At 44.5% G+C, this 24,473-nt stretch overlaps 4 protein-coding genes across 11 annotated transcripts in view; 2 read left to right on the forward strand and 2 right to left on the reverse strand.

Annotated features, from left to right (window-relative positions):
* The window catches only part of LOC102936545 (serum amyloid A protein-like), an 80,742-nt gene that overhangs the window by 47,027 nt on the left and 9,242 nt on the right, over positions 1–24,473 (forward strand). For 2 of the 8 annotated variants that reach the window (XM_037899697.2, XM_037899698.2), the window contains exons 2-4: positions 41–159; positions 1,587–1,725; positions 2,471–2,690. In XM_037899697.2, coding sequence (XP_037755625.1) covers positions 57–159; positions 1,587–1,725; positions 2,471–2,612 — 384 coding nt within the window. In that variant the 5' untranslated portion in view covers positions 41–56 and the 3' untranslated portion in view covers positions 2,613–2,690. Of the gene's footprint in view, positions 1–40; positions 1,344–1,380; positions 1,515–1,586; positions 1,726–2,470; positions 2,691–10,901; positions 11,018–14,041; positions 14,149–17,569; positions 20,754–24,473 lie in introns of those variants that run through there. The other 6 variants (XM_037899699.2, XR_006291678.1, XM_043549130.1 and 3 more) reach the window with 6 other exon arrangements.
* LOC102934247 (serum amyloid A-5 protein-like) overlaps positions 6,309–24,473 on the forward strand; it is a 35,877-nt gene continuing 17,712 nt past the window's right edge. Inside the window, exons 1-3 of the mRNA XM_043549140.1 lie at positions 6,309–6,336; positions 10,904–11,017; positions 13,943–14,148. The gene's annotated coding sequence lies outside the window, so the exon portion shown is untranslated. The remainder of the gene's footprint in view (positions 6,337–10,903; positions 11,018–13,942; positions 14,149–24,473) is intronic.
* LOC119566399 (serum amyloid A-5 protein-like) lies at positions 17,099–21,183 on the reverse strand. The gene is made up of 4 exons (XM_037899700.2): positions 20,799–21,183; positions 20,343–20,461; positions 18,113–18,251; positions 17,099–17,318 (listed from the first exon to the last, which is right to left on the reverse strand). The coding sequence occupies exons 2-4, from the start codon at positions 20,443–20,445 to the stop codon at positions 17,177–17,179; spliced, it is 384 nt and encodes a 127-aa protein (XP_037755628.1). The 5' UTR covers positions 20,446–20,461; positions 20,799–21,183; the 3' UTR covers positions 17,099–17,176.
* Positions 22,936–23,477, reverse strand: LOC122466284 (interferon kappa-like). Its single transcript, XM_043549139.1, has one exon. It carries the CDS (start codon positions 23,475–23,477, stop codon positions 22,944–22,946), a length of 534 nt encoding a protein of 177 aa, XP_043405074.1. The 3' UTR covers positions 22,936–22,943.

The raw sequence follows: 24,473 nt of genomic DNA on the forward strand, positions 1-24,473 counted from the left end.
ATTGCCCAGTTTTCTGACATATATTCTCCTTCTATTACAGCCTAAAGAAGTGAACTATGAAGTTCTACAACTGCATGTTGTTGTTGTCCCTGGTACTATGTGTCAGTGCCCAGAACTGGTTCACTGATGCTGGATCATTCATAAGGGATGCTTATCGAGGTATGCTTTTTACTCACTGCATGTTCTTCCTCCAAACTGTTCTCAAAAGTTACGTGCAGGCAGCATGGTGTAGCTATTAATAAAAACCCCGCAAAGCCAAGCTGAAGACAGGAGCTCTAGACCAATTTTTGATAAATAAGAAATTTACTCAGTTCTTCACAAAAAGATACATTAGAATTTTTTCATGATCCCTTAAAGTGATGCAGTTTTAGGTCCCTCATTGGGAGTCCAAGCACAAGGCTGCTGAACCAGAGCCAATCAGATGGCAGGTATGGGCCATAGATAGTACAAATTATGGATCATAACTAAACAGATATTTTCACCAGACAAGATTCACTTAACATTTAGCAAGATGTTTAACTGCAACCTGTATACCCAGCTGACCATGTTCTGACTTTAACTTCTGCACTTTCCTGATGTGGATCTCAGTGGGTCCAGTAAAATCTGGAGGCATATTAATACATTGAGAACTAATGGGTACCTTTTATTTGTTTGTTCTTGGTTTTGTGAGAGGTGTAATGCCAATTCTCAGTAAAGGAAATCTAAGATACTGTAAATGTTGGTTGAATATTTTCAGAAGCTTTCCTTCCCCTTCCCGGAAATGTTTCTGGGGTCAGATAACTTGGGTCCTGATTCAGCACTACAGGAATGAGCATCTTCTGCAAGGTGCTGAACTTCCCTTATTCCTAAATCATGTTTCTAAATCATAGCTCTACTCCATTGTCCTGGTGAGTCTTAAAAGAGCACTGAGAGAAATTTGAGGGTTTCTTTGTCCCTAAAGAATTCCCCAAAGATATTACAACAGAGTTTTGTGGAGATTCCATGTTTTTATGAGATCCTTCTCAAGGGAACTCCCTTTCATTTCCTCTTCCAAAGATGTCACCTGGTGGAAGTTTCAGTTAATAAAATAGCATAAATAGCTGCAAATCCATGTATCTCTAATGGGAGTCCTGGGTACCAAAGAAAGTTGGGCAATTTTTTTTTGGCAAATATTAAATTCACCAAAAAATGCATTTCAGGGGGACACTGAAACTTTCGGCAAATTTTGGTCAAAAATAATTTCAAAACTGATCATTTTCACAGTGAGCTATGCTGACATTTTGCTGCAGAAATGTCTATTCAAATCAACCTGAACTATTTTTTTTTCATTTTGATGAGAAAAACCCTAACAAATCAGTTTTGGTTTGTAACTCAGCAGTCTTTCTTTTTTGGATTTCTCAGATCTTCCACCGAACCAAAAAAAACTGAATTTACTCAGCGATATATAGGAGCCTTTCTGCCTTCTGTAGAAGCACTATACTTGGAAGCCACAGTGCTGAAGTGTCGGAAATGGTGCTTGATGACTTCAGAGGAATGTGGGTGGAATAACCTCAAAGTGTTGTTTTTAAATTTTGCAGAGTCTCTATAATCCTTTCTCTCTTCTCCAGGCGCTGAGGATATGTGGCGTGCATACAGCGACATGAGGGAGGCGAATTATAAAAATTCAGATAAATATTTCCATGCTCGTGGGAATTATGATGCTGCCCAAAGAGGGCCTGGCGGTAAATGGGCAGCAGAACTTATTAGGTAATGGATTCCACTTGGATTATGAGTTAAATGTCAATAAAGAGCTATGCAATCAAATAACTATGAAGTACATTGTCCTTCATAACTAGTTATTGTCCTGTTTGAAGCGAGAACATTTTTATTTAACCTCTGAACTGGCTAAGTGTGAAGACCGTGCCCATTCATGAGTTGTAAAGGTGATTTCTGAACTGACCTATTTAGATATATTCTGATATCAGATTTCATTACTTTGTGCCAGGAGGCTGATGTGTTCACCACAGGGCTTTTAAAAGTTAAATAATTGCAGGACCTCACTTTAATCTAGAACTGGTACATATTGCTCTGGGTATTTCATCCAAGAAAACTATGATCAATGGTTCATTTACAGTCCTCTAATGAGGATTGTTTTAAAATATTGCTGTTGAACGTGTGACTTTGATACAAAGGAGCTTATGAGGAGTGAATAGAACTTAGTGGAGGCAAGTAATGGGAAAGCTTTTTAATTCACAACTGCTGGACTGATGCACTTCTGGGATGACCGATGCTATTCACAGACAGGCTAAGATCTGTGTCTATGTGTGTGTGTAACAAGGTAGGCGAGCTAATGTATTTTATTATAATAACTTCTGTTGGTGAGGTATTTGTGCATGTCCTCAGTTTTATGGAAAAGTAGGGATTAAACTGGGGAAAAAGTGAAAAGTAAATAATTTAGTTATGGAGATTTAATAATAAACTGTCTAAAGTAATCTTTGTTTCCTCTTTGCAGTGATGCCAGGGAAGGTTGGCAGGGTGGCGTTAGCGGCAGAGGAGCCGAAGACACACGTCAAGACCAGGAGGCAAATGCATGGGGCAGAAGTGGAGGAGACCCAAACCGCTACAGACCAGAGGGCCTTCCCTCGAAATACTAATGCAGCCTGTAATACTTTACAATGGTTCCATTTTTCTACCAGCTGTGCAAAACCACAATAAATAAAACCTTAAATTTCTGAAGCTCTCAGTGAACGAACAAACATCCTCAGCTACATTAGAAAGGATAAAAAGCAATATACATACAAACCTTCATGATTTGGGGCCAAAGGTAACCCTTAACTGCCCGGGATTTGGAAGAGTCTTCCAGATTATTTAACGATTGTTCTTTACTTGATTTGTTGCATATTCCTGTGAAGCAGCGGGCACTGGCCACTGTCACAGACAGGCTACTGGACTATTGTGATCCATTATGAAAATTTTCCTTTTTAGTGTTGTCCCCATTTTACAGACAGGGATCTGAGAGATGTTAATTGACTTGCCTAACGTCACAGGGGAGTCTATAGCAGAGCTAGGAATGGAGTCCAGTCCTCTAACTGTAAGACCATCCTACCTGGCTAATTAGTTGGGGCCATAAAAACCACCCTACAAAGGTTTAGGAATCATGGCAAAAACAGAAATTTGTGGGGCAGGTCAGGAGGAAAGTTAACATTTTAAATGAAAAGATGAAAACACATTTTCTATGGGGCTGGGAGTCTGGGTCCACTTTAATAAGCAGTGATGGTGCTTATGTTTTAAAAGTATATATTTATTGTTGTCAGGTGGGTAGAACCTCTGTTCCATCTGAGGTCAGGCTAGAAAGGCTGGATCAGAGTCATCACTGGATGAAATTTCCCATTGTTGCCAAAGACCAGGAGTGAGTGGAAACAGCATCAGACAGGGGTGGCAAAACTAAGATCAGAACTAGTTAATGTACATTGATCAAAGCCTGGAGAGATTATAGGGGTTAAAAGACTCAATGCTCACAACTTGAAGTAGAAAAGAAAGAAAAGGAAAGTAGTAGCACAAAACCAAATCAAAATGAAACCAGTGTTTTCCAGCTGTGTGCTTCCCAGTCTTTGGATAGTTACCAGGCAGCTGACAGCAGTCTCATGAGAGGTTTCTGGTCGTGCATTTAACCCTAACATCTTCACTTAAAAGCAGAGGAATCTTGGCTTTCAGAGTGGTAGCTGTGTTAGTCTGTGTCAGCAAAACCAACGAGGAGTACCTGTGGCACCTTCGAGACTAACACATTTATTTGGGCATAAGCTTTCGTGGGCTAAAACCCACTTCATCAGATGCATGGAGTGGAAAATACAGGAGGCAGGTATATACACAGTACGTACAAAGATGAGAGTTGCCTTACCAAATGCGGGGGGGTCAGTGCTATTGAGACAATTCAATTGAAGTGGAAGTGGGCTATTCTCAACAGTACAATACCAAAGGAGGAAAAATCACTTTTGTAGTGTTAATGAGGCCAAAGTAATCAGATTGGCCCATTTCAAACAGTTGACAGGAATGCGTAAGAAACAGTAGGGTGAAATTAGTATGGGGTAATTAGTTTTTGTAGTGACCCATCCCATCTTCATGTCAGCCTAACAGTCCTGAGGAAGAGCTCTGTGCAGATCGGAAGCTTGTCTCTCTCCCCAACAGAAGTTGGTCCAATAATAGACATTATTACCTCACCCACCTTGTGTCTCTAATATTCAGGGAGCAACACAGCTACAACAACACTAATTACCCCTAGGCCCACTCTTGAACAAAAGATCAAAGAATTTAGCAGTATGCAGTGGGGGGTTCTTAGTATGACTCTGCTCAAATAATTTTTTAGGCCTTTCCTCAATTTTTAGGGTAAAAGTGCATAGTCAATAGGCCTCAAATCTCACAATTTGTTGGAGTCAGGGGGTGCTGTGGGGTGGGTGAGGCGCTGTCTGTCTGTGGGAGGCCGGGCTGCAGGGGGTGCTGTGGGGCAGCTGAGGCGCTGTCTGTCTGTGGGAGGCCGGGCTGCAGGGGGCGCTGTGGGGCGGGTGAGGCGCTGTCTGTCTGTGGGAGGCCGGGCTGCAGGGGGCGCTGTGGGGCGGGTGAGGCGCTGTCTGTCTGTGGGAGGCCGGGCTGCAGGGGGCGCTGTGGGGCGGGTGAGGCGCTGTCTGTCTGTGGGAGGCCGGGCTGCAGGGGGTGCTGTGGGGCTGCTGAGGCGCTGTCTGTCTGTGGGAGGCCGGGCTGCAGGGGGCGCTGTGGGGCGGGTGAGGCGCTGTCTGTCTGTGGGAGGCCGGGCTGCAGGGGGCGCTGTGGGGCAGCTGAGGCGCTGTCTGTCTGTGGGAGGCCGGGCTGCAGGGGGCGCTGTGGGGCGGGTGAGGCGCTGTCTGTCTGTGGGAGGCCGGGCTGCAGGGCGTGCTGTGGGGTGGGTGAGGCGCTGTCTGTCTGTGGGAGGCCGGGCTGCAGGGGGCGCTGTGGGGCGGCTGAGGCGCTGTCTGCCTGTGGGAGGCAGGGCTGCAGGGGGCGCTGTGGGGCGGCTGAGGCGCTGTCTGTCTGTGGGAGGCCGGGCTGCAGGGGGCGCTGTGGGGCGGCTGAGGCGCTGTCTGTCTGTGGGAGGCAGGCCTGCAGGGGGCGCTGTGGGGCGGCTGAGGCGCTGTCTGTCTGTGGGAGGCTGGGCTGCAGGGGGCGCTGTGGGGCGGCTGAGGCGCTGTCTGTCTGTGGGAGGCCGGGCTGCAGGGGGCGCTGTGGGGCGGCTGAGGCGCTGTCTGTGGGAGGCCGGGCTGCAGGGGGCGCTGTGGGGCGGCTGAGGCGCTGTCTGTCTGTCTTTCTCTGGCTGGCCGCGGGGCAGGGTTGTTGGTGCCGGCCCCAGGAGCCGCGCGTCGGAGAGCGCTGAGCCCCCCTGGCCGGGTGAGGCGCGTGCGGCGGGATCCGGCCCCTCGCGGGGCTGAGCAGCTGGGGCTGATGCAGGAGCCGCTCCCGTCCCCGCAGCGGCATGAGGGGTTGAGCCCCTGGGGAGGGGGAGGAGGGAGCGGGCCGCGACTTGCTCCGGGTGCCCGCCGCGCTGCGCCCCTGCCTCGCCCGGCGATGGGCGGAGTCTCCTGTCCCGGCCCGGCCCTCCCAGACCAGCGGCTGCCTGGGCGGCCGGGGGAGCCGGTGCCCCATGGGGTGTGCGCGCTGTGGGCTCTGGGTACATGGTGGTGCGGGGGAGCCTGTTTCAATAATTCGCCGCCTCCGAGTGCCCCCGAGACGACTGGCAGCTCTTTTTTTCTCCATCCAAAGGGTCTTCAGCGAGTTGTCTCCAAGCTGCACCTCTACTTCCCCCGGACCTGGAAGCTGTTCTCTGCCACCGGGTCCGTTGTGGCCACCGAGGGCGCGGACCTCCTCCGGGTGCCCCTGCTACGCAACCCCCACCTTCGTGTGCCGTGGCAGAGTCCCCCTCGGTTCCCTGGAGGCTGGTCCTGGCAGAAACCACCAGAATCAGACACTTCCTGGACTATGACAGCAGGCACTGGATGGATCCCCGAGTGCCAGACAATGCAGGGGGCTCTCCATCCTTCAGATCCTGCACATACTCCAGGAGGTGGGGGCATGCTTCTTGCCTACCTCTCAGATTTTCCGTGAGTGGGTCCTCCGGGAGAGTGCTCCCTGCTCACCCCTGACCCTCCAGACCTTTTCAACGGGCCCCTGACCTGTGAGCCCCTCGGCACCCTCCCGTTTATACTCCGACCTGGCTGTGTGCCCTGCAACTGGTTCGCTGCTGAACCGCACCACGGGAACAACTATACACATTCGTGCTCCACACGTTTAATTTCCTCACCCTCGTGTCCCACCCCGACGCCAAGTGGCAGGACTATTTACCACCTGTAGACGGTGAGGAACCCTGGTGGGCCAGACTCTTTTCCACCTCTGTCCAACATCCCACTGGGGATACCGGTTGGCAGCTCCTTCATGGAGCGAGGAGCACGGGTGTGTACCTGGCATGGTTCACCCCCATTCCTGACATCTACCCTTTTGTGGCATGAGGCAGAACCTGGCGCATGCTTATCTCGTATGTGCCAGGTTGCAGCCCCTATTCTGGCTCCTCCAGAACCTCCTGTTGTGGTTCTGGATGCACTTTTCCCCACCTCTCGTCATATAGTGACACCCTTTCTGTGGTCCCATGAAGTCGTGAGACCTCGTCATCAACCTCCTCCTGGCACTGGCCAAAGTGTCCATTTACAACACCAGGATGAGGATGCTAGACAAGGGAGTATTCTGTGACTGTGGGGCCTATTTCCACTCCTCCCTGGTCTCACGCATCCGGGCAAAGTTCCTCTGGGTAGCGTCTGCTGGCTCCTTAGGCAGCTTTTAGGAGCAATGGGTGCTGTCTGGGGTTCTCTGCTCGGTGTCGCTCTCTGGATCCCTAGTTCTGAACCTGTGGCCTCCACTCCTGTCCCTGTTATTCCTTAGTTGTCCCAGGAATTCATTTGGATCCCGCGTCCAGTGGTCCCTCCCACAAGGCTGGGGGGAAGGGCCTTTAGATGCAGGTGGGCTTGTGCAGCTGAGCAGCGAGTCCAGCTGGGGCTGATTCAGAAGCTGCTCCCATCCCCACAGCGGCATGAGAAGCTGAGCCCCCAAGCAGAAGTGGAGGGGGCGGACTGCGCTCGCTCTGGGTGCCCCCCACCACACACCATGCCTCTGCCTCGCCAGGCGATGGGCGGAGTCACTTGCCCCGGCCCGGCACTCCCAGACCAGTGGCTGCCTGGGTAGGGTGGGGGAATCGGTACTTCTTGGGGTGTGTGTGCTGTGGGCCCTGTGTACCTGGGGTGGAGGCGCTGGTGCTCCTTGTGGTGTGTGTGGTCTGGGTACATGGGACGGGGAAGCCTGTTCCCCGTGGGTCGTGTGTGCTGTGGAGTCTAGATACATGGGCAGAGGTCAGGGGAGCCGGTGCCCTGTGCAGGGGGTGTCCAGGTGGGGTAGGGACCTGGGTTTAGAGAGAGTAGATGGGATGGAAGGAGGAATCAGTGCTATGTGGGATAAGGAGTTCATGCTGTGGTGGGGAAGGGGACACAGGTTGTGGCTGTGGGGGACCCTCCCATGGTTTGGTGGGGACAGGGATGCTGCTGGCTCTTGCCTGGAGTCACTGCTTGGTCATCTCTGTTTCTAGAGAATCAGGATTGCTGGAAAGCTTCTGGTCCAGAGATCCTGCTGGATTTCTGAAAAATGGACCGGAATCCTTCGCCCCCTTCTAGTGATGCTGAGGACAAGGAGGCTGCAGGGGATTCCATTGCGAACACAGTCTACAGAAAGAATTGGCTGTTCAGTGACCTTACAAAACTGATTGACGTGCATGATAGGTCCAGATCTAATTCATCCGAGGATGCGGAGGGAATTGGCTGATGTGATTGCAGAGCCATTGGCTGTTTTTTTGAAAACTCATGGCGATCGGGGGAGGTCCCGGATGATTGGAAAAACGCAAATATGGTACCCATCTTTAAAAAAGGGAAGAAGGAGAACCTGAGGAACTACAGCCTCATCTCAGTCCTTGGAAAAATCATGGAGCAGGTCCTCAAGGAAACCATTTTGAAGCACTTGGAGGAGAGGAAGGTGATCAGGAACAGTCAACATTGATTCACTAAGGGCAAGTCATGCCTGACTAACCTGATTGCCTTCTATGATGAGATAACTGGCTCTGTGGATATTGGGAAAGCAGTGGATGTGATATATCTTGACTTTAGCAAAGCTTTTGATAACGGTCTCCCACAGTATTCTTCCCAGCAAGTTAAAGAAGTATGGATTGGATAAATGGACTATAAGGTAGATAGAAAGCTGACTAGATTGTCAGGCTCAGTGGGTAGTGATCAATGGCTCGATGTCTAGTTGGCAGCCGGTATCCAGCAGAGTGCCCCAGGGCTGGTTTTGTTCAACATCTTTATTAATGATCTGGATGATGTGATGGATTGCACCCTCAGCAAATTCGCAGGTGACACTAAGCTGGGGGGAGAGGTAGATATGCTGGAGGATAGGGATAGGGTCGAGAGTGACCTAGACAAATTGGAGGATTGGGCAAAAGAAATCTCATGAGGTTCAACAAGGAGAAGTGCAGAGTTCTTCACTTAGGATGGAAGAATCCCATGCACCGCTACAAGCTGGGGACCGACTGGCTAAGCAGCAGTTCTGCAGAAAAGGACCTGGGGATTACAGTGGATGAGAAGCTGGATATGAGTCAGCAGTGTGCCTTTGTTGCCAAGTAGGCTAAAGGCATATTGGGCTGCATTAGTAGGAACATTGTCAGCAGATTGAGTGAAGTGATTATTCCCCTCTATTCGGCAGTGGTGAGGCCACACCTGGAGTACTGAGTCCAGTTTTCAGCCCCCCACTCCAGAAAGGATGTGGACAAATTGGAGAGAGTCCAGCAAAGGGCAATGAATATGACCAGTGGACTGGAGCACATGACTTAGGAGGAGAGGCTGAGGGAACTGGGCTTCTTTAGTCTGCAGAAGAGAAGAGTGAGGAGGGATTTGATAGCAGCCTTCAACTATCGGAAGTGGGGTTCCAAAGAGGATGGAGCTCGGCTGTTCTCAGTGGTGTCAGATGACGGAACAAGGAGCAATGGTCTCAAGTTGCAGTGGGGGAGGTCTAGGTTTGCTATTAGGAAACACTATTTCATTAGGAGGGTGGTGAAGCACTGGAATGGGTTACCTAGGGAGGTGGTGGAATCTCCATCCTTAGAGGTTTTTAAGGCCCAGCTTGACAAAGCCCTGGCTGGGATGATTTAGCTGGTGTTGGTCGTGCTTCGAGCAAGGGACTAGATGACCTCCTGAGGTCTCTTCCAACCCTAATATTCTATGATTCTATGATAGGTATCATTTATTGGTCTCAGAAGATGTGCTGCAGACACTCTTAGGTACTGAGCTCTTTCTGTGTTAACAGTTCGCCTGCAGGTTAAATAATGGGTGTTGTAACATGGAGAGAAAGTGACCTCCTCAGTGAGTGACCTGCAATATGATTGCTCACTATGAATGCCTTAGTGGGGTCAATACAAGGGAGGATGAAGAGCTGTTTTAGCTAAAGGACAACTTTGGTGCAATAATAAATGGATCAGAGGGATGGGAACAGCATCCCAGTAGGAGTTGTGGTGGCAACCAACTCAATGAGTTTTAAGAAAGTGCTGGAGAAATTTATGCATGTAATTGTATGACAGCGTTGATTGTGATGTAGGGAGTTAAGGCTTAAGAGCCCTTGGGTTCACTTCTGGTTTATGTCTTATGTTCCTAAAAGCTCATGCTTCAGGGTTTTAGTCAGCCACTGGCAGGAATCAGAAAGGGATTTCCTGCCCGCCGCTGCCCCCTCATGTATTCTGGGAGTGTTTTCCTTTTTTTTTTTATTACCTTCCTCTGAAGCCTCAGGGATAACCAGGACTGGAGATAGGATGCTGGACGGGGAGGGCCAGGACTCTGGGGTGGCACCAAACATTCTCTCTCTCAGGTGCTTGGCTTGCTGGTTCTTGCTCACATGCTCAGGGTCTAATCGATTGCTATATGTGGGATCAGGTGGAATTTCCCTACAGGTTATATTGTCAGTGGCCTTGGGGGATTTTTGTCTTCCTCAGCAGCATGTGGATTTGGGTCACTTGCCAGGTTTATCTAAGTATAATCTCACATAATTGATTATTTCCATCCCATTTCAGGAGCCTCGGGTACTGGTACACCTCGGTCTTTCCTGTTCTCTGTTTGTGACACATAATAGTTTAGTCATTTATGGACTGTAAAACTTTTGTCAAATTTTTGTTGTTGGGTTTAGTGTTCAGGTGCTGAGTGGTGATGGTGGCCTATGATATGTAGGAGGTCAGATTAGATGATCTGGCTGTCCCTTCCCGCCTTAAACTGTATGACTGTGACTTGTTCTCATCGCTTTAGTTATTTGAAGTTCACTAGCGATCTCTAATATCATTGTATGATTTCATAACTTTAATATGGCTAGCCCAGTGCACACAATTAATTCTGATCCATGAGAGTTTCACTTTGTCACTCATATAATGTTTTACTAAGTAGTCTGAAGATTTGTTATGAGAAATATATCTTAATTCATCTGTATGTAGTATCTCTGCAAAGGAAGTAATACTTGAACTTTTCAAGAGAGGACCTTACACCCTCTAACAAATGTTGATTAAACTTCCCAGCAGTCTGTCAGGTAGGTAAGTACTGTTGTCTCTGCTTTTTAAGATGGGTAAATTGAGCCAAGATGAGGTTAAAGACCTGCATCTCTTTCAAGGAAAGTCTTTTCTGCCTAAGAAGATTCATTTAGAAAATGCTTAAAAATGAGCAGTACAGTTTTGGAGGGTCTGAAAAGAGTAGATTGTTAGTGATGTCTGGCTTTGGGTAACTAAAGCAATAGTTGTAGTTCTTGACTGTGACTCCCTTACTATTGCCCCATTTTCTTTTACTTCACTTGATAGGTCATTAGCCCTGAAAAGAGTGACTCCAACTTGAACCATGAGGAAGTGCAGATAGAGCTAGATGAAGAAATGGAGAATGACATTTATAAAGTGTGGGACATGTCAATGGACGAGGTATGTTGGTGAGCATCCTGTAATGAAGTGTTGAATACAACTGTAAAGCTGAATAACGGATGAAATGCTGTGGTTGAGTGACAAGAGTGGTAAGGTAAAGGAGAATAAAAAGGAAAGACGCAAGTCTAAGAGGGGAGAATAATAGGTTGACCAGAGAGGTGAGACAGAAAGCAAGGGATTCCAAAACAACTGGATAAATGAACAGCGTAAAGAAGTAGAGAAATACACAAAAAGAAGTGTGACACAAGTTGTACTGCAAGATAAGAAAACTGAATGGAACATATGAGTTAAAGATGTCAACTGTGAAAGAGAAGCAGGGCAAATAGTTGAGGATGAAAAGCAAATCACAAATGAGGGAAAGCATATTTTGCAGAGCTGTATGGAATTCAAAACACAGGACAAGTTTTCCTGTACAAATGAGGGAGAACAGAAGCAGGAGTTCTTAGAAGTAAAGATTTCACTGGAAAGGTCCTGGGAAGTGACGAGCAGAGCAGTTAGGCGCAGGTGAGCAACACACATGAAAGGCAATGCACAAACTATGTAACCAACTTTACGAGCAAGGGCAGAGCGAATGGGGGAAGGCGATAATAGGAGTGATCTATAAAATAGGAGATTGAATGAGTTTAAGAACTATGGAGGAATCAGCTCACTGAGTGTGTGGGGGGAAAAGCACTAAGCATCGCTTGCAGAGGGACAGGCCAGATTTAGACCAGGATGAAGTATAAAAAGTCAGCTGTTTGTGATGAGACAGATATCAGAGAAGGAGCTAGAACAAATTTGGTTGTGTTCTAACAACTTGAGAGCCTTCAGACAGTCTTTTGATAGCATTTGGCAGAAAAGATTATGACAAGTCTTGAGAACATATGGCATCGCCAAAAAATTGATCAAGCTGGTAGAAAACATCTATAGCAAGTCAATGAGTGCGGTGAGAGAAGACAAGAAGCTGATGGAAAGGTTCAGGATAACCATAGGAGTGAGACAAGGATGCACCCTTTAGCTAGATTTGTTCAACTTGATACTGGAAGCAGTATTGTTTAGCACTGAGAGATAATATGACTCCTTTTATTTCATGTGGGAGGATAGTGAATCACCTTTAGATTCACAGAGGATATTGATTTCATAGCATTGTCCCAAGGAAGATTTACTGAGAATAACTGCCAAGGTAGATTAGGAATGCATAAAATTTGGACTGAAGATCAACACGAGGAAGGCAAAAACTGTGACAACTGGAAGAGAAGAGGGAAGAGGTCGAGATCAAACTTAGAGACAAAGAACTAGAACAGTTGGAAAAACATGGGAATTGCGAAGATGATATAAAAGAAGACCGCATTGAGAAAACTCTGCAAGATGTGGAAGGCTAAAATCAGTGTGTAGGAGACAGTTATCATGCCTGTACCGTTGTACAGGTTGGAATGTTGGAGTGTGAGGAAAGCCGAGGAATGTAAGATACTAACTGCAGAAATGAACTGGCTGAGGGGAGTGTTGAGAGTTTCAAGACTGTGGAAAATGAACAATGAAATAAGAAAACAGGTAAAGCAAGAAAAAGTGCTTTTATGGAAGAGTGAAGAAAGATAATTACAGTTTGGACACGTGTCAGGAATGTATCCGGAAAGGGTATCATTTTTGGTGGTATATACCAAAGTTCAAGGAACTAGAAATGAGGAAGACGGAGGTTGCGTGTTGGATAGGCACAGTGAAGAATGATATAGAACAAAAAGGTTTAAAGATGAACAAAACCGTGGAACTGGTACAAGACAGAAAGTGATGGAAAGACTTCTTTCGGCCCTGTTGTCGCTGGCCGATGGGAATCAAAGAAGAAGCTAGTTCCCAGGTTGATCTTTGAAGTAAGGGAGCTGGGGTATGGGAGTTGCTTGGCGTACAATCTGGTGGTCACTGGTTGAGGATCACCTGAGATAAATGGCCTCAATTCCTTGTATTTTACATATGATTTGAACTAAAGCCTTTGGTAATTAGAGCTCAATACATCAGCCATTATTGATGCTAATTCTGGTGGCTTTCAAATTTATAATGGTTGTTTAATCTTCAGCATTTTTAAGTATAGAGATGATGTGATGCTGCCTTTAAAATGACACATTTCTCTATAGCCATGATAATTTTTATTGCTATTAAATGTAATTAAATCTGATCAATAGACTAGGTTTATCGGTTTGATTGACAAAGTCCCAAGGTAGGGATATAACATGACTTGTTTATTTTGTGGGACAGATTGATACCCAAAGATTACAAACACTGAAGTATTAGCAAATTCTCAATTAAAGAAAAGAGACATTATTTGCTTCTCAGTCTTCAAAATAAACAACTTGGGAGATGTCTCTCTCACTTCTTGTGGCTTAATGAGGTGAAATAGGAGGAGGAGGAGAAAATTTCTAATACATTCCTCTCTTGTACGTGCTGATCGAGTCTGAATGGTAATCCCTTCCCTTGTGTTTCTTTTTATATGCCTGATGTGAGGTCATTGGCTAAATTCTCATGGCTTAGGGAAGGGGTCAAGTGTGCTGAGAGAAGAAAAATAATTAAAATATAATTTTTTTTGGTACACTGTTGATAATTCAAGAATTTGGAGATATGCTGAGTAGGAGTTTGTAGAATTTCTCATTGATCGGATTGAAGGAATAAGGATGATAACGCCTGTGGACACATCAATGTACAGTAACTCCTTGCATAATGTTGTAGTTATGTTCCTGAAAAATGCTACTTTAAGTGAAACCATGTTAAGCAAATCCAATTTCCCCGTAAGAATTAATGTAAATGTGTGTTGGGGGGTAGGTTCCAGGGAAATTTTTTTCACCAGACAAGAGACTGTGGTTTTTTATATATATATATATATATATATATATATAGTGACAAAGTTCCTCCTCTGCCTTGGTGGGTCCTGTTCTTATTGGCAGTTTTTTCTCGCCTCAGAGGTTCACAGCTCAAACCTGCCATTCACTCAGTTAGCCTCATCGCTGGCCAGCGTGGGGAAAAGAAGAAGAACAATACCCGCAGTCTCTGCTGATTAAGCTTCTGGCCTGGATATCTCTCTCTGTGGTTGGAACTGGGTAGAAGAATAGAAGCCTATACTAATATTGTTCATTTGGATGATATGAACCTGTTGGATGGAGAACATGGTTAGTGAATCTTAACTCGTGAGTGCACCCGTATAATACATGATCTATATTAAATATTGATTGCTGATTAAGTATAGAGAAGCATTTATCCAGAGTTGAATGTGTTGAGTTTTTTAAGCACTGATATAGGAAGATCACTTGGCACAGTGTATAACTTCATATAGTATATTGTACAGCATAAATATAGTTGAGTTTATAAATCAGTGACGCTCTTTGCAGTTTAATTCTGATCTTCCAACAAATCAGCAGTATTTTTTTAAAAAAAATCATAGTCTTGTCTTGAGTGATTCAAATCTCTTGATATTTCAATCAGATTTTGTTTTGGCTCCAGCTTTCCCTCTGAATTTTTGTTGCCCAGTACCTTGGAGAATCAGCTAATTCACTAGCATCATCTAGTGACGTTTCTAGGATATAGTGAACAAGTTTTTATATCAGATTGCAGAGAATATCCTAGAAAGTCACGCAAAGGAACTCTTTGGCTCTTAGTTTAATCCAAAACCTCAACAATGGCTATGAGGAAAGCTGTTTTTAGTGCTAAATGTCCATAAGCCCTTACAACTAGCCCCCTCAGTGGCCACAACGGACCTGGTTGCCAAGAACAGCTTCCAGGTCTGGAGGAGGTCCTGGTAGAAGACTGGCAGCTCAGAGACATCTCGCAGAAGACCCCTTGGATGGAGAAAAAAGAGCTGCCAGTCGTATCGGAGGCGGCGGATTATTGGAACTGGCTCCCCTGCCCCGCCGTGTACCCAGACCCCACAGCGCACACACCCCACGGGGCACTGGCTCCCAGGGCCGGCTCTAGGTTTTTTGCTGCCCCAAGCAAAAAATTTGCTGTCCCAAGTTTAGGTGGGGTTGGGGCTCGCAGGCGGTGCTGGAAGCGGAGGGAGTTGATGTCACCTTCTCCCAGCGCCTGCAGGGGCTTTATCCCCTCCCCTGCCCGGCTCCCCAGGCCCGCCCAGACAGCCGCAAGTCTGGGAGTGCTGGGCCAGGGCAGATGGACTCTGCCCAACGCCCGACAAGGCAGGGGCACGATGCGGGGGGGCACCCGGAGCAAGTTGCAGCCTGCTCCCTCCTCCCCTCCCTGGGGGCTCAGCGCTCCCTGCCACGCGACTGCTGGGGCCAGCACCAACAACCCTGCCCAGGGGCTGGCCAGAGAGAGACAGACAGACAGCACCTCAGCCACCCCACAGCGCCCCCTGCAGCCCTGCCTCACACAGACAGACAGCACCTCATCCACCCCACAGCGCCCCCTGCCTCCAACAAATTGTAAGATGTGAGGCCTATTGACTACGCACTTTTACCCTAAAAATTGAGGAAAGGCCTAAAAAATTATTTGAGCAGAGTCATATTAAGAACCCCCCACTGCATACTGCTAAATTCTTTGATCTTTTGTTCAAGAGTGGGCCTAGGGGTAATTAGTGTTGTTGTAGCTGCGTTGCTCCCTGAATATTAGAGACACAAGGTGGGTGAGGTAATAATGTCTATTATTGGAACAACTTCTGTTGGGGAGAGAGACAAGCTTCGGATCTTCACAGAGCTCTTCCTCAGGACTGTTAGGCTGACATGAAGATGGGATGGGTCACTACAAAAACTAATTTCCCCGTACTAATTTCACCCTACTGTTACTCACACCTTCTTGTCAACTGTTTGAAATGGGCCACCCTGATTACATTGGCCTCATTACCACTACAAAAGTAATTTTTCCTCCCTTGGTATTGTACTGTTGAGAATAGCCCACTTCCACTTCAATTGAATTGTCTCATTAGCACTGATCCCCACACTTGGTAAGGCAACTCTCATCTTTGCACGTACTGTGAATATACCTGCCTCCTGAATTTTCCACTCCATGCATCTGATGAAGTGGGTTTTAGCCCACGAAAGCTTATGCCCAAATAAATGTGTTAGTCTCGAAGGTGCCACAGGTAGTCCTCGTTGGTTTTGCTGACACAGACTAACACAGCTACCACTCTGAAAGCCAAGAGTCCTCTGTTTTTAAGTGAAGATGTTAGGGTTAAATGCACGACCAGAAACCTCTCATGAGACTGCTGTCAGCTGCCTGGTAACTATCCAAAGACTGGGAAGCACACAGCTGGAAAACACTGGTTTCATTTTGATTTGGTTTTGTGCTACTACTTTCCTTTTCTTTCTTTTCTACTTCAAGGTGTGAGCATTGAGTCTTTTAACCCCTATAATCTCTTCAGGTTTTTATCAATGTACATTAATTAGTTTTGAACTTAGTTTTGCCACCCCTCTCTGATGCTGTTTCCACTCACTCCTGGTCTTCAGCAACAATGGGAAATTTCATCCAGTGATGACTCTGATCCAGCCTTTCCAGCCTGACCTCAGACGGAACAGAGGTTCTACCCACCTGACAACAATAAATATATACTTTTAAAACTTAAGCACCGTCACTGCTTATTAAAGTGGACCCAGACTCCCAGCCCCATAGAAAATGTGTTTTCATCTTTTCATTTAAAATGTTAACTTTCCTCCTGACCTGCCCCACAAATTTCTGTTTTTGCCATGATACCTAAACCTTTGCAGGGTGGTTTTTATGCCCCCAACTAATTAGCCAGGTAGGATGGTCTTACGGTTAGAGGACTGGACTCCATTCCTAGCTCTGCTATAAACTCCCCTGTGACGTTAGGCAAGTCAATTAACATCTCTCAGATCCCTGTCTGTAAAATGGGGACAACACTAAAAAGGAAAATGTTCATAATGGATCACAATAGTCCAGTAGCCTGTCTGTGACAGTGGCCAGTGCCCGCTACTTCACAGGAATACGCAACAAATCAAGTAAAGAACAATCGTTAAATAATCTGGAAGAATCTTCCAAATCCCGGGCAGTTAAGGGTTACCTTTGGCCCCAAATCATGAAGGTTTGTATGTATATTGCTTTTTATCCTTTCTAATGTAGCTGAGGATGTTTGTTCATTCACTGAGAGCTTCAGAAATTTAAGGTTTTATTTATTGTGGTTTTGCACAGCTGGTAGAAAAATGGAACCATTGTAAAGTATTACAGGCTGCATTAGTATTTCGAGGGAAGGCCCTCTGGTCTGTAGTGGTTTGGGTCTCCTCCACTTCTGCCCCATGCATTTGCCTCCTGGTCTTGACGTGTGTCTTCAGCTCCTCTGCCACTAATGCCACCCTGCCAACCTTCCCTGGCATCACTGCAAAGAGGAAACAAAGATTATTTTAGACAGTTTATTATTAAATCTCAATAACTAAATTATTTGCTTTTCACTTTTTCCCCAGTTTAATCCCTACTTTTCCATAAAACTGAGGACACGCACAAATACTCTCTCTCTTTCTCTCTCTTTCTCTCTCTCTCTCTCACACACACACACACACACACACACACACACACACACACACACACACACACACACACACACACACACACACACATATCTATATATCTTAGCCTGTCTGTGAATAGCATCGGTCATCCCAGAAGTGCATCAGTCCAGCAGTTGTGAATTAAAAAGCTTTCCCATTACTTGCCTCCACTAAGTTCTGCCTACTCCTCATAAGCCTCCTTTGTATCATAGTCATCACATTGAACAGCAATATTTTAAAACAATCCTCGTTCGAGGTCCGCAAGTGAACCATTGATCATAGTTTTCTTGGATGAAATACCAAGGGCAATATGTACCAGTTCTAGATTAAAGTGAGGTCCTGCAATTATTTAAGTTTTAAAAGCCCTGTGGTGAATACATCAGCCTCCTGGCACATAGTAATGAGATCTGATATTAGAATATATCTAAATAGGTCAGCTCAGAAATCACCTTTACAACTCAAAAATGGGCACGGTCTTCACACTTAGCTAGTTCGGAGATTAAATAAAAATGTTCTTGCTTCAAACAGGACAATAAGGAGTTATGAATTACAATGTACTTCATAGTTATTTGATTGCATAGCTCTTTACTGACATTTAACTCGTAATCCAAGTGGAATCCATTACCTAATAAGTTCTGCTGCCCATTTACCGCCAGGCCCTCTTTTGGCAGCATCATAATTCCCACGAGCATGGAAATATTTATCTGAATTTTTATAATTCGCCTCCCTCATGTCGCTGTATGCACGCCACATATCCTCAGCGCCTGGAGAAGAGAGAAAGGATTATAGAGACTCTGCAAATTTAAAAACACTTTGAGGTTATTCCACCCACATTCCTCTGAAGTCGTCAAGCCCCATTTCCGACACTTCAGCACTGTGGCTTCCAAGTATAGTGCTTCTACAGAAGGCAGAAAGGCTCCTATATATCGCTGAGTAAATTCTGATTTTTTTGGTTCGGTGGAAGATCTGAGAAATCCAAAAAAGAAAGACTGTTGAGTTACAAACCAAAACTGATTTGTTAGGGTTTTTCTCATCAAAATGAAAAAAAAAAGTGTTCAGGTTGATTTGAATAGACATTTCTGCAGCAAAATGTCAGAACAGCTCACTGTGAAAATTATCAGTTTTGAAATTATTTTTGACCAAAATTTGCCAAAGGTTGCAGTGTCCCACTGAAATGCATTTTTTGGTGAATTTAATATTTGCCAAAAAAAAAATTGCCCAACTTTCTTTGGTACCCAGGACTCCCATTAGAGATACAGGGATTTGCAGCTATTTATGCTATTTTATTAACTGAAGCTTCCACCAGGTGACATCTTTGGAAGAGGAAATGAAAGGGAGTTTCCTTGAGAAGGATCTCATAAAAACATGGAATCTCCACAAAACTCTGTTGTAATATCTTTGGGGAATTCTTTAGGGACAAAGAAACCCTCAAATTTCTCTCAGTGCTCTTTTAAGACTCACCAGGACAATGGAGTAGAGCTATGATTTAGAAACATCAGCCTCCCAAATCTCCTTTAGGGCTTTGTCTACATACGGTTTGTGCATCAGTGTAACTAAATCTGTTTAGAAGCCAGTTCAGTTAAATCACTGCCATACAAGTCCATTTAATCTAAATCCATCTAAGGCATTCTTAGGCGTGTCTATTCCAGGCTTTATCAGCAATTTAACTAACAATTTCTCAAACGATTTACACTAGAGACAGTTGGGGACAAATTGGTGAGAATATTTAAGCTGTGAGTGTACAACGTGAGAACAAAAAATCTGATTTCATAGATGTGAACCTCTATCTACCATTATAATTTTAAAAAAACCCCAACACTTCTTAGAGCAAAAAGGCGAGATCACGGAGTATCAACCTAAAATAGAAGCATGAGGATATTTGGGCAAATAGGAGACAATAACTAGAATCAAAGACTATGCTGAGTTGTTTCTTGAGATTAAATAAATCATAACAGTAGAAGACCTGGTGGTCCATTTTAATTTGATCCACATCTCCATCCAGACAAAGCCTATTATATCTCACATACCTCCCTGATTGAGTAAAGCATCTCTATTCAGGAAGGGTACTTAAGCACATGCTTAAGCTTTCTTAAACAAGGATGAATTTAAGCTTGTGCTTAAGAATGCAGTTCTGCAAGGTGTTGCATGCCCTGAGCTAACCAGCCTGGGAATAAGGGAAGTTCAGCACCTTGCAGAAGATGCTCATTCCTGTAGTGCTGAATCAGGACCCAAGTTATCTGACCCCAGAAACGTTTCCGGGAAGGGGAAGGAAAGCTTCCGAAAATATTCAACCAACATTTACAGTATGTTAGATTTCCTTTACTGAGAATTGGCATACACCTCTCACAAAACCAAGAACAAACATATAAAAGGTACCCATTATTTCTCAATGTATTAATATGCCTCCAGATTTTACTAGACCCGCTGAGATCCACATCAGGGAAGTGCAGAAGTTAAAGTCAGAACATGGTCAGCTGGGTGCACAGTTTGCAGTTAAACATCTTGCTAAATGTTAAGTGAATCTTGTCTGGTGAAAATATCTGTTTAGTTATGATCCATAATTTGTACTATCTATGGCCCATACCTGCCATCTGATTGGCTCTGGTTCAGCAGCCTTGTGCTTGGACTCCCAATGAGGGACCTAAAACTGATTCACTTTAAGGGATCATGAAAAAATTCTAATGTATCTTTTTGTGAAGAACTGAGTAAATTTCTTATTTATCAAAAATTGGTCTAGAGCTCCTGTCTTCAGCTTGGCTTTGTGGGGGTTTTTATTCATTTATTAATTTTTTTTAATATCTACACCGTGCTGAGGACAGTTTGGATGAAGAACAAGCAGTGAGTAAAAAGTATACCTAGATAAGCATCCCTTATGAATGATCCAGCATCATGGAACCAGTTCTGGGCACTGACACATAGTACCAGGGACAACAACAACATGCAGTTGTAGAACTTCATAGTTCACTTCTTTAGGCTGTAATAGAAGGAGAATATATGTCAGAAAACTGGGCAATCTTTTAAAGACTCCAGACATAATGTAAATTCCTCTTATATCTGCTTTGGAACAGGTACATGGATCTTCAGGGTCACACACAATTCAGAAGAGTTCCCAAAGTGATGATTTCTACTCAGAAAAATGAAATGCTCTCTGCCATCACAGCACCAGGCTGGGACATAAGTTGTAAATTTAGAAGTTTTCGTTTCCGCTTAAGTTTTTACATCATAAAAATCACCAGTTCTAAAACAAAAATTGAATACAAAACAAGGTAAAATTGTTCAAATATGAAGTTTCCATATGGAATGAAACTTACCACTGCTGTATTGCAAAGCCCCGGAAAAACGGAGTCCTTTCTGATGGATTCTCACAAGAAAAATGGTACTATATTTATAGGAAGCCTTATCTCAAAGAGCAAATTGGAAATAATTAACAGAAACCTGACTAAATTCAAATTGGGCAATTCTTTGCTTGTTGAATGCAAACAAACATTGCTTCTGTTGGGAATTTACTGCAGTAAATTCCCTTATTTCTTCTTGAGCCTTCCTGATTTCAATTGGTCAGGGTCTGTATTGTCTCTCTGTACATCCAACGATCAGTTACTTAACCAGTGCCTAATATGATGAAATGTCCATCATTTACTGGAAGTTGCAGGCAGTCACTTTTTCTGACTTGCTTCTAATTTTTTTTAATGACTGAAATGAGTGCTTAGCCAATGGGTCCTGGTCCATGACTTTGGCTCCAAGAGGCTATGGTAATAGAAATAAATAATAAAACTTAAATTAGCAGAGCTGGTCAGAAATGGGATGTCATCTTTGTAGATATTTTCATTTTTTCCCTTTTAAATTTAGATGGAAACTTGTCAAAATATTGAACTTTGAATAACTTCAACGAGCTTTTTATTACCACCATTATGACCTCAAAAGGGAGAGGTTAATTTGTCTGAATAGCGGTTAACTTATTGTGTAGCTTTCTTGGCAAGATCTAAGCCGTAAACTAGATGCAGTTATATAAAGAGTTAGAAAAATATCTTTTAATTCAAAATATTACCAGTGGATTGGAATCATCAGCTCTATCAGGAATTCAGGTTACTTTGTAAAGTGTTTTCATTTGTGATTAAATAACAATCTTAACTATCAAAATTTTACTTAAATGATGTAAATACAGTTTACATTCTCAGATCGGTGCATGGGCGATAACATGTAAAACTCCTATTGATTCTAGCTGGAAAGATGCAGGTAAATATCTGCTAGTTCAGGTCAGACTTTGTCCTCTAAAGTTTGTAAACTAAACAGCAGATCTTGTAAATGGTCAGTGCAGCTGTTCTTATGGGAATGTAATCTGAATAAAGTCGTCATGATTGGGAAGGTGTTGTGAAACAGTGCTAAATCAGTCCCGCTCACTAGCCCAACAGAACGCTATGACTTGTAAACACAACAGACCATAGCTGTATTGTCCATGCTCAATGCCCTGTTGACCAGTCTGGCTTTGAGCTTTCTGGAAGCTTTTGGAAGTGTCTATGTTCAAGAGTAACAGCCTTGACAGCTGAGGGTTTAAGGTTTCTTGAGGGTTTAAGAATCTCACCTTATCTTTAAACACTGATTGGTCTGATTTTTTGGCCCTTTTTAACAGATTTCCTAAGGAAGAGTATGCTGCTGTGGCTACTTTGCCATGCAGTATGCCAGGCAATGCCTTGGGACCTGCACAGTTAAAAGTGCAAGCAGTATGAAGCAGAGTGCTGGGAATTTACAATATCATGCAGACAGCCCTTTTACATTCCTCAATGTTAAAAGCTTCATCTGTTCCAGGTATAAAGCTGTCCATTCAGTAATGTGCATAATTCAGGGCTGTTCTTACAGAACATGATTTTTTTTCTTTTAAAAACTTAAATGCCATAATCCTCTCAAGTTCTTAAATCTACACAGGCAAAAATAAGATTCCACAGCTGTTTGCATTACAGTGTATATAATCACATAGTTAAAAACACTCTCAAAGAATGCAATTATTTCCACAATCTCATAAGAGGAACGGAGAGTGATGTAGGGCCCTGGCCTTATTAACTGTACGTCTTGTGTATAAACTATTTTCACAAACTGCATGTGTGACTTACGGATTGTACGCAGTGATATAAGTGTCATACAGGTGTCTAAGGCCATCAGAAAAAAATGACATAATATATAGCGTTATCAAAAGTTTGACCAAGTATTTGAGGGTGGTATAGTGATGCGTACATGCACATAAGCAGTGTTAAGGCTGCACGTTCAATTTTAACATTGGCATTTCCTGACTTCAGCATGTTTCAATGTAGAGTCTTTATTGCTCTTACTGGAGTTTTTAAAATGGTGTTTGTGCAGGGAATACACTTGACACTAACATCACATGCACCAGCTGCAGGCTGCATGAAGTTGGAATAGAGCCCTCTGCATGTGGCTCTTACCTATGCCATGTGGAAGTGTGTGTGTCAGGTGAGATGAGGTGCCATGGAGTCAGATGCTTTTGCACACGGGCTGTATTGCTTTTCTTTCAGGAAATCGTCTATTGTCTGGAAGTATCTCTTCAGTTTCAGGCTAGTGAGCAGGAGGTTCTCATTTCCTAGGTAGGTTAGCTCCTTTCCCTTCTCAGCACTCAAACACGTCCCCAGCTTCTCAATCTGCTGGAGAAGACCATTTTGGAATTCCTGTATGGAAGTCCCATTCCAGACAGCTTGGATGAGATTGTTGTTAAAGATATGGAAGAGCTCTTGGAGGATCTGTTGGATGGCTCCCTTGGCATTCTTTTGTTGGGACAGTCGGATCTTGAGGACAGCTTTGGGCTTGAAAGCTGTCCTTTCCTTTAGACACTGGAAAGGAAAGTTTCCACCCATTTTCTCCAGACGCTCTAGACTCTCGCTGGTCATTCTGGCTTGTAGAACATAAATCCCGTTACAGCCCAGACATGAGATTTCACTGGAGAAGAGCAGCATGAGGCAACATTGAAGCAGCCACCTGGTGATCATGATGATGTCTTAGATTCCCTGTGTTTGTGTAGAACTTGAGCAACTGGTGCCTGTCCAAGGTCTTCCATAGACTTTTGTGGTTTTGACCCCTGTCTCTGAATGGAAGTATTCTGTAGGAAAAGATTTTTCTTGCATCACTTTCTACTTTTCAAGGCTTTTCCTGCTTGAGGTTTTCACTTTCAGTTTCCTTCTTTTTATTTAGTGGAAGCGAACAAGTCCTTAGAAGAACAAAACCACAGTCATTACCTTGTTTAATATTAAAGAATCCCTACATTCCTTTCCTTAGGTCCCCCCTGCCCTCTTAGAGAAAGAAAATTGAAAGGGTAAGACAAGAATGATGATTAACAGTCACCCGGTTACAGGTTAGAGTAGGGACCTGTCTGTCTACTCCCAAGTTCCTGTAGTTAGCACTGCTAGGCAGGTCTGAATGTCTGTTACATCAGTAAGACTATCCATGCTTTTAAGTAATAACAATGAATTTTGGCCGATGGGCAGGGGTGGGGGGGAACTACTGCAGAGCTTCTTTTTGCTCGACTCTGCAGATAACCGCAGTGATGTGATGTGTAAAGCTGCTGTTCCTTCACCTTGCCAGCAGCTGGAAAACTTTCCCTCTCTGGTGTCGCACTCAAAATCAGAAAACTCTACTATGCTCTGGCTGCCTCATTCCCTCCTTCCAACCTAATATTATAGGGACCTTAATATTTGATAAGCATGGAAAAAATTCCTATGAGAGATTGGGGCCAGACAAGTCTCTATTAATCTCACGCAATTTCCTGGCCATCTGAGATAGGAGAGAGGAAAAACCATGTGTGGAGGGAATACCAGAGGATGGACAGAGGGCACTGAGAAACTGGGAGGTTTACTTAAGAACCCGATACCAGAATTGCTGACTTGAGTGTACATGAGCCTGATTCATATGGCTTGATTTGTTTGTGTGTGTGTCGGGCGGGGGTGGGGTGGGTCTGTCTGTAAGACTTGTGAATTCTAGTTGTTGTC

This window comes from Chelonia mydas, chromosome 6 (assembly GCF_015237465.2).
Source record: "Chelonia mydas isolate rCheMyd1 chromosome 6, rCheMyd1.pri.v2, whole genome shotgun sequence".
Classification (NCBI taxonomy): Eukaryota; Metazoa; Chordata; order Testudines; family Cheloniidae; genus Chelonia; species Chelonia mydas.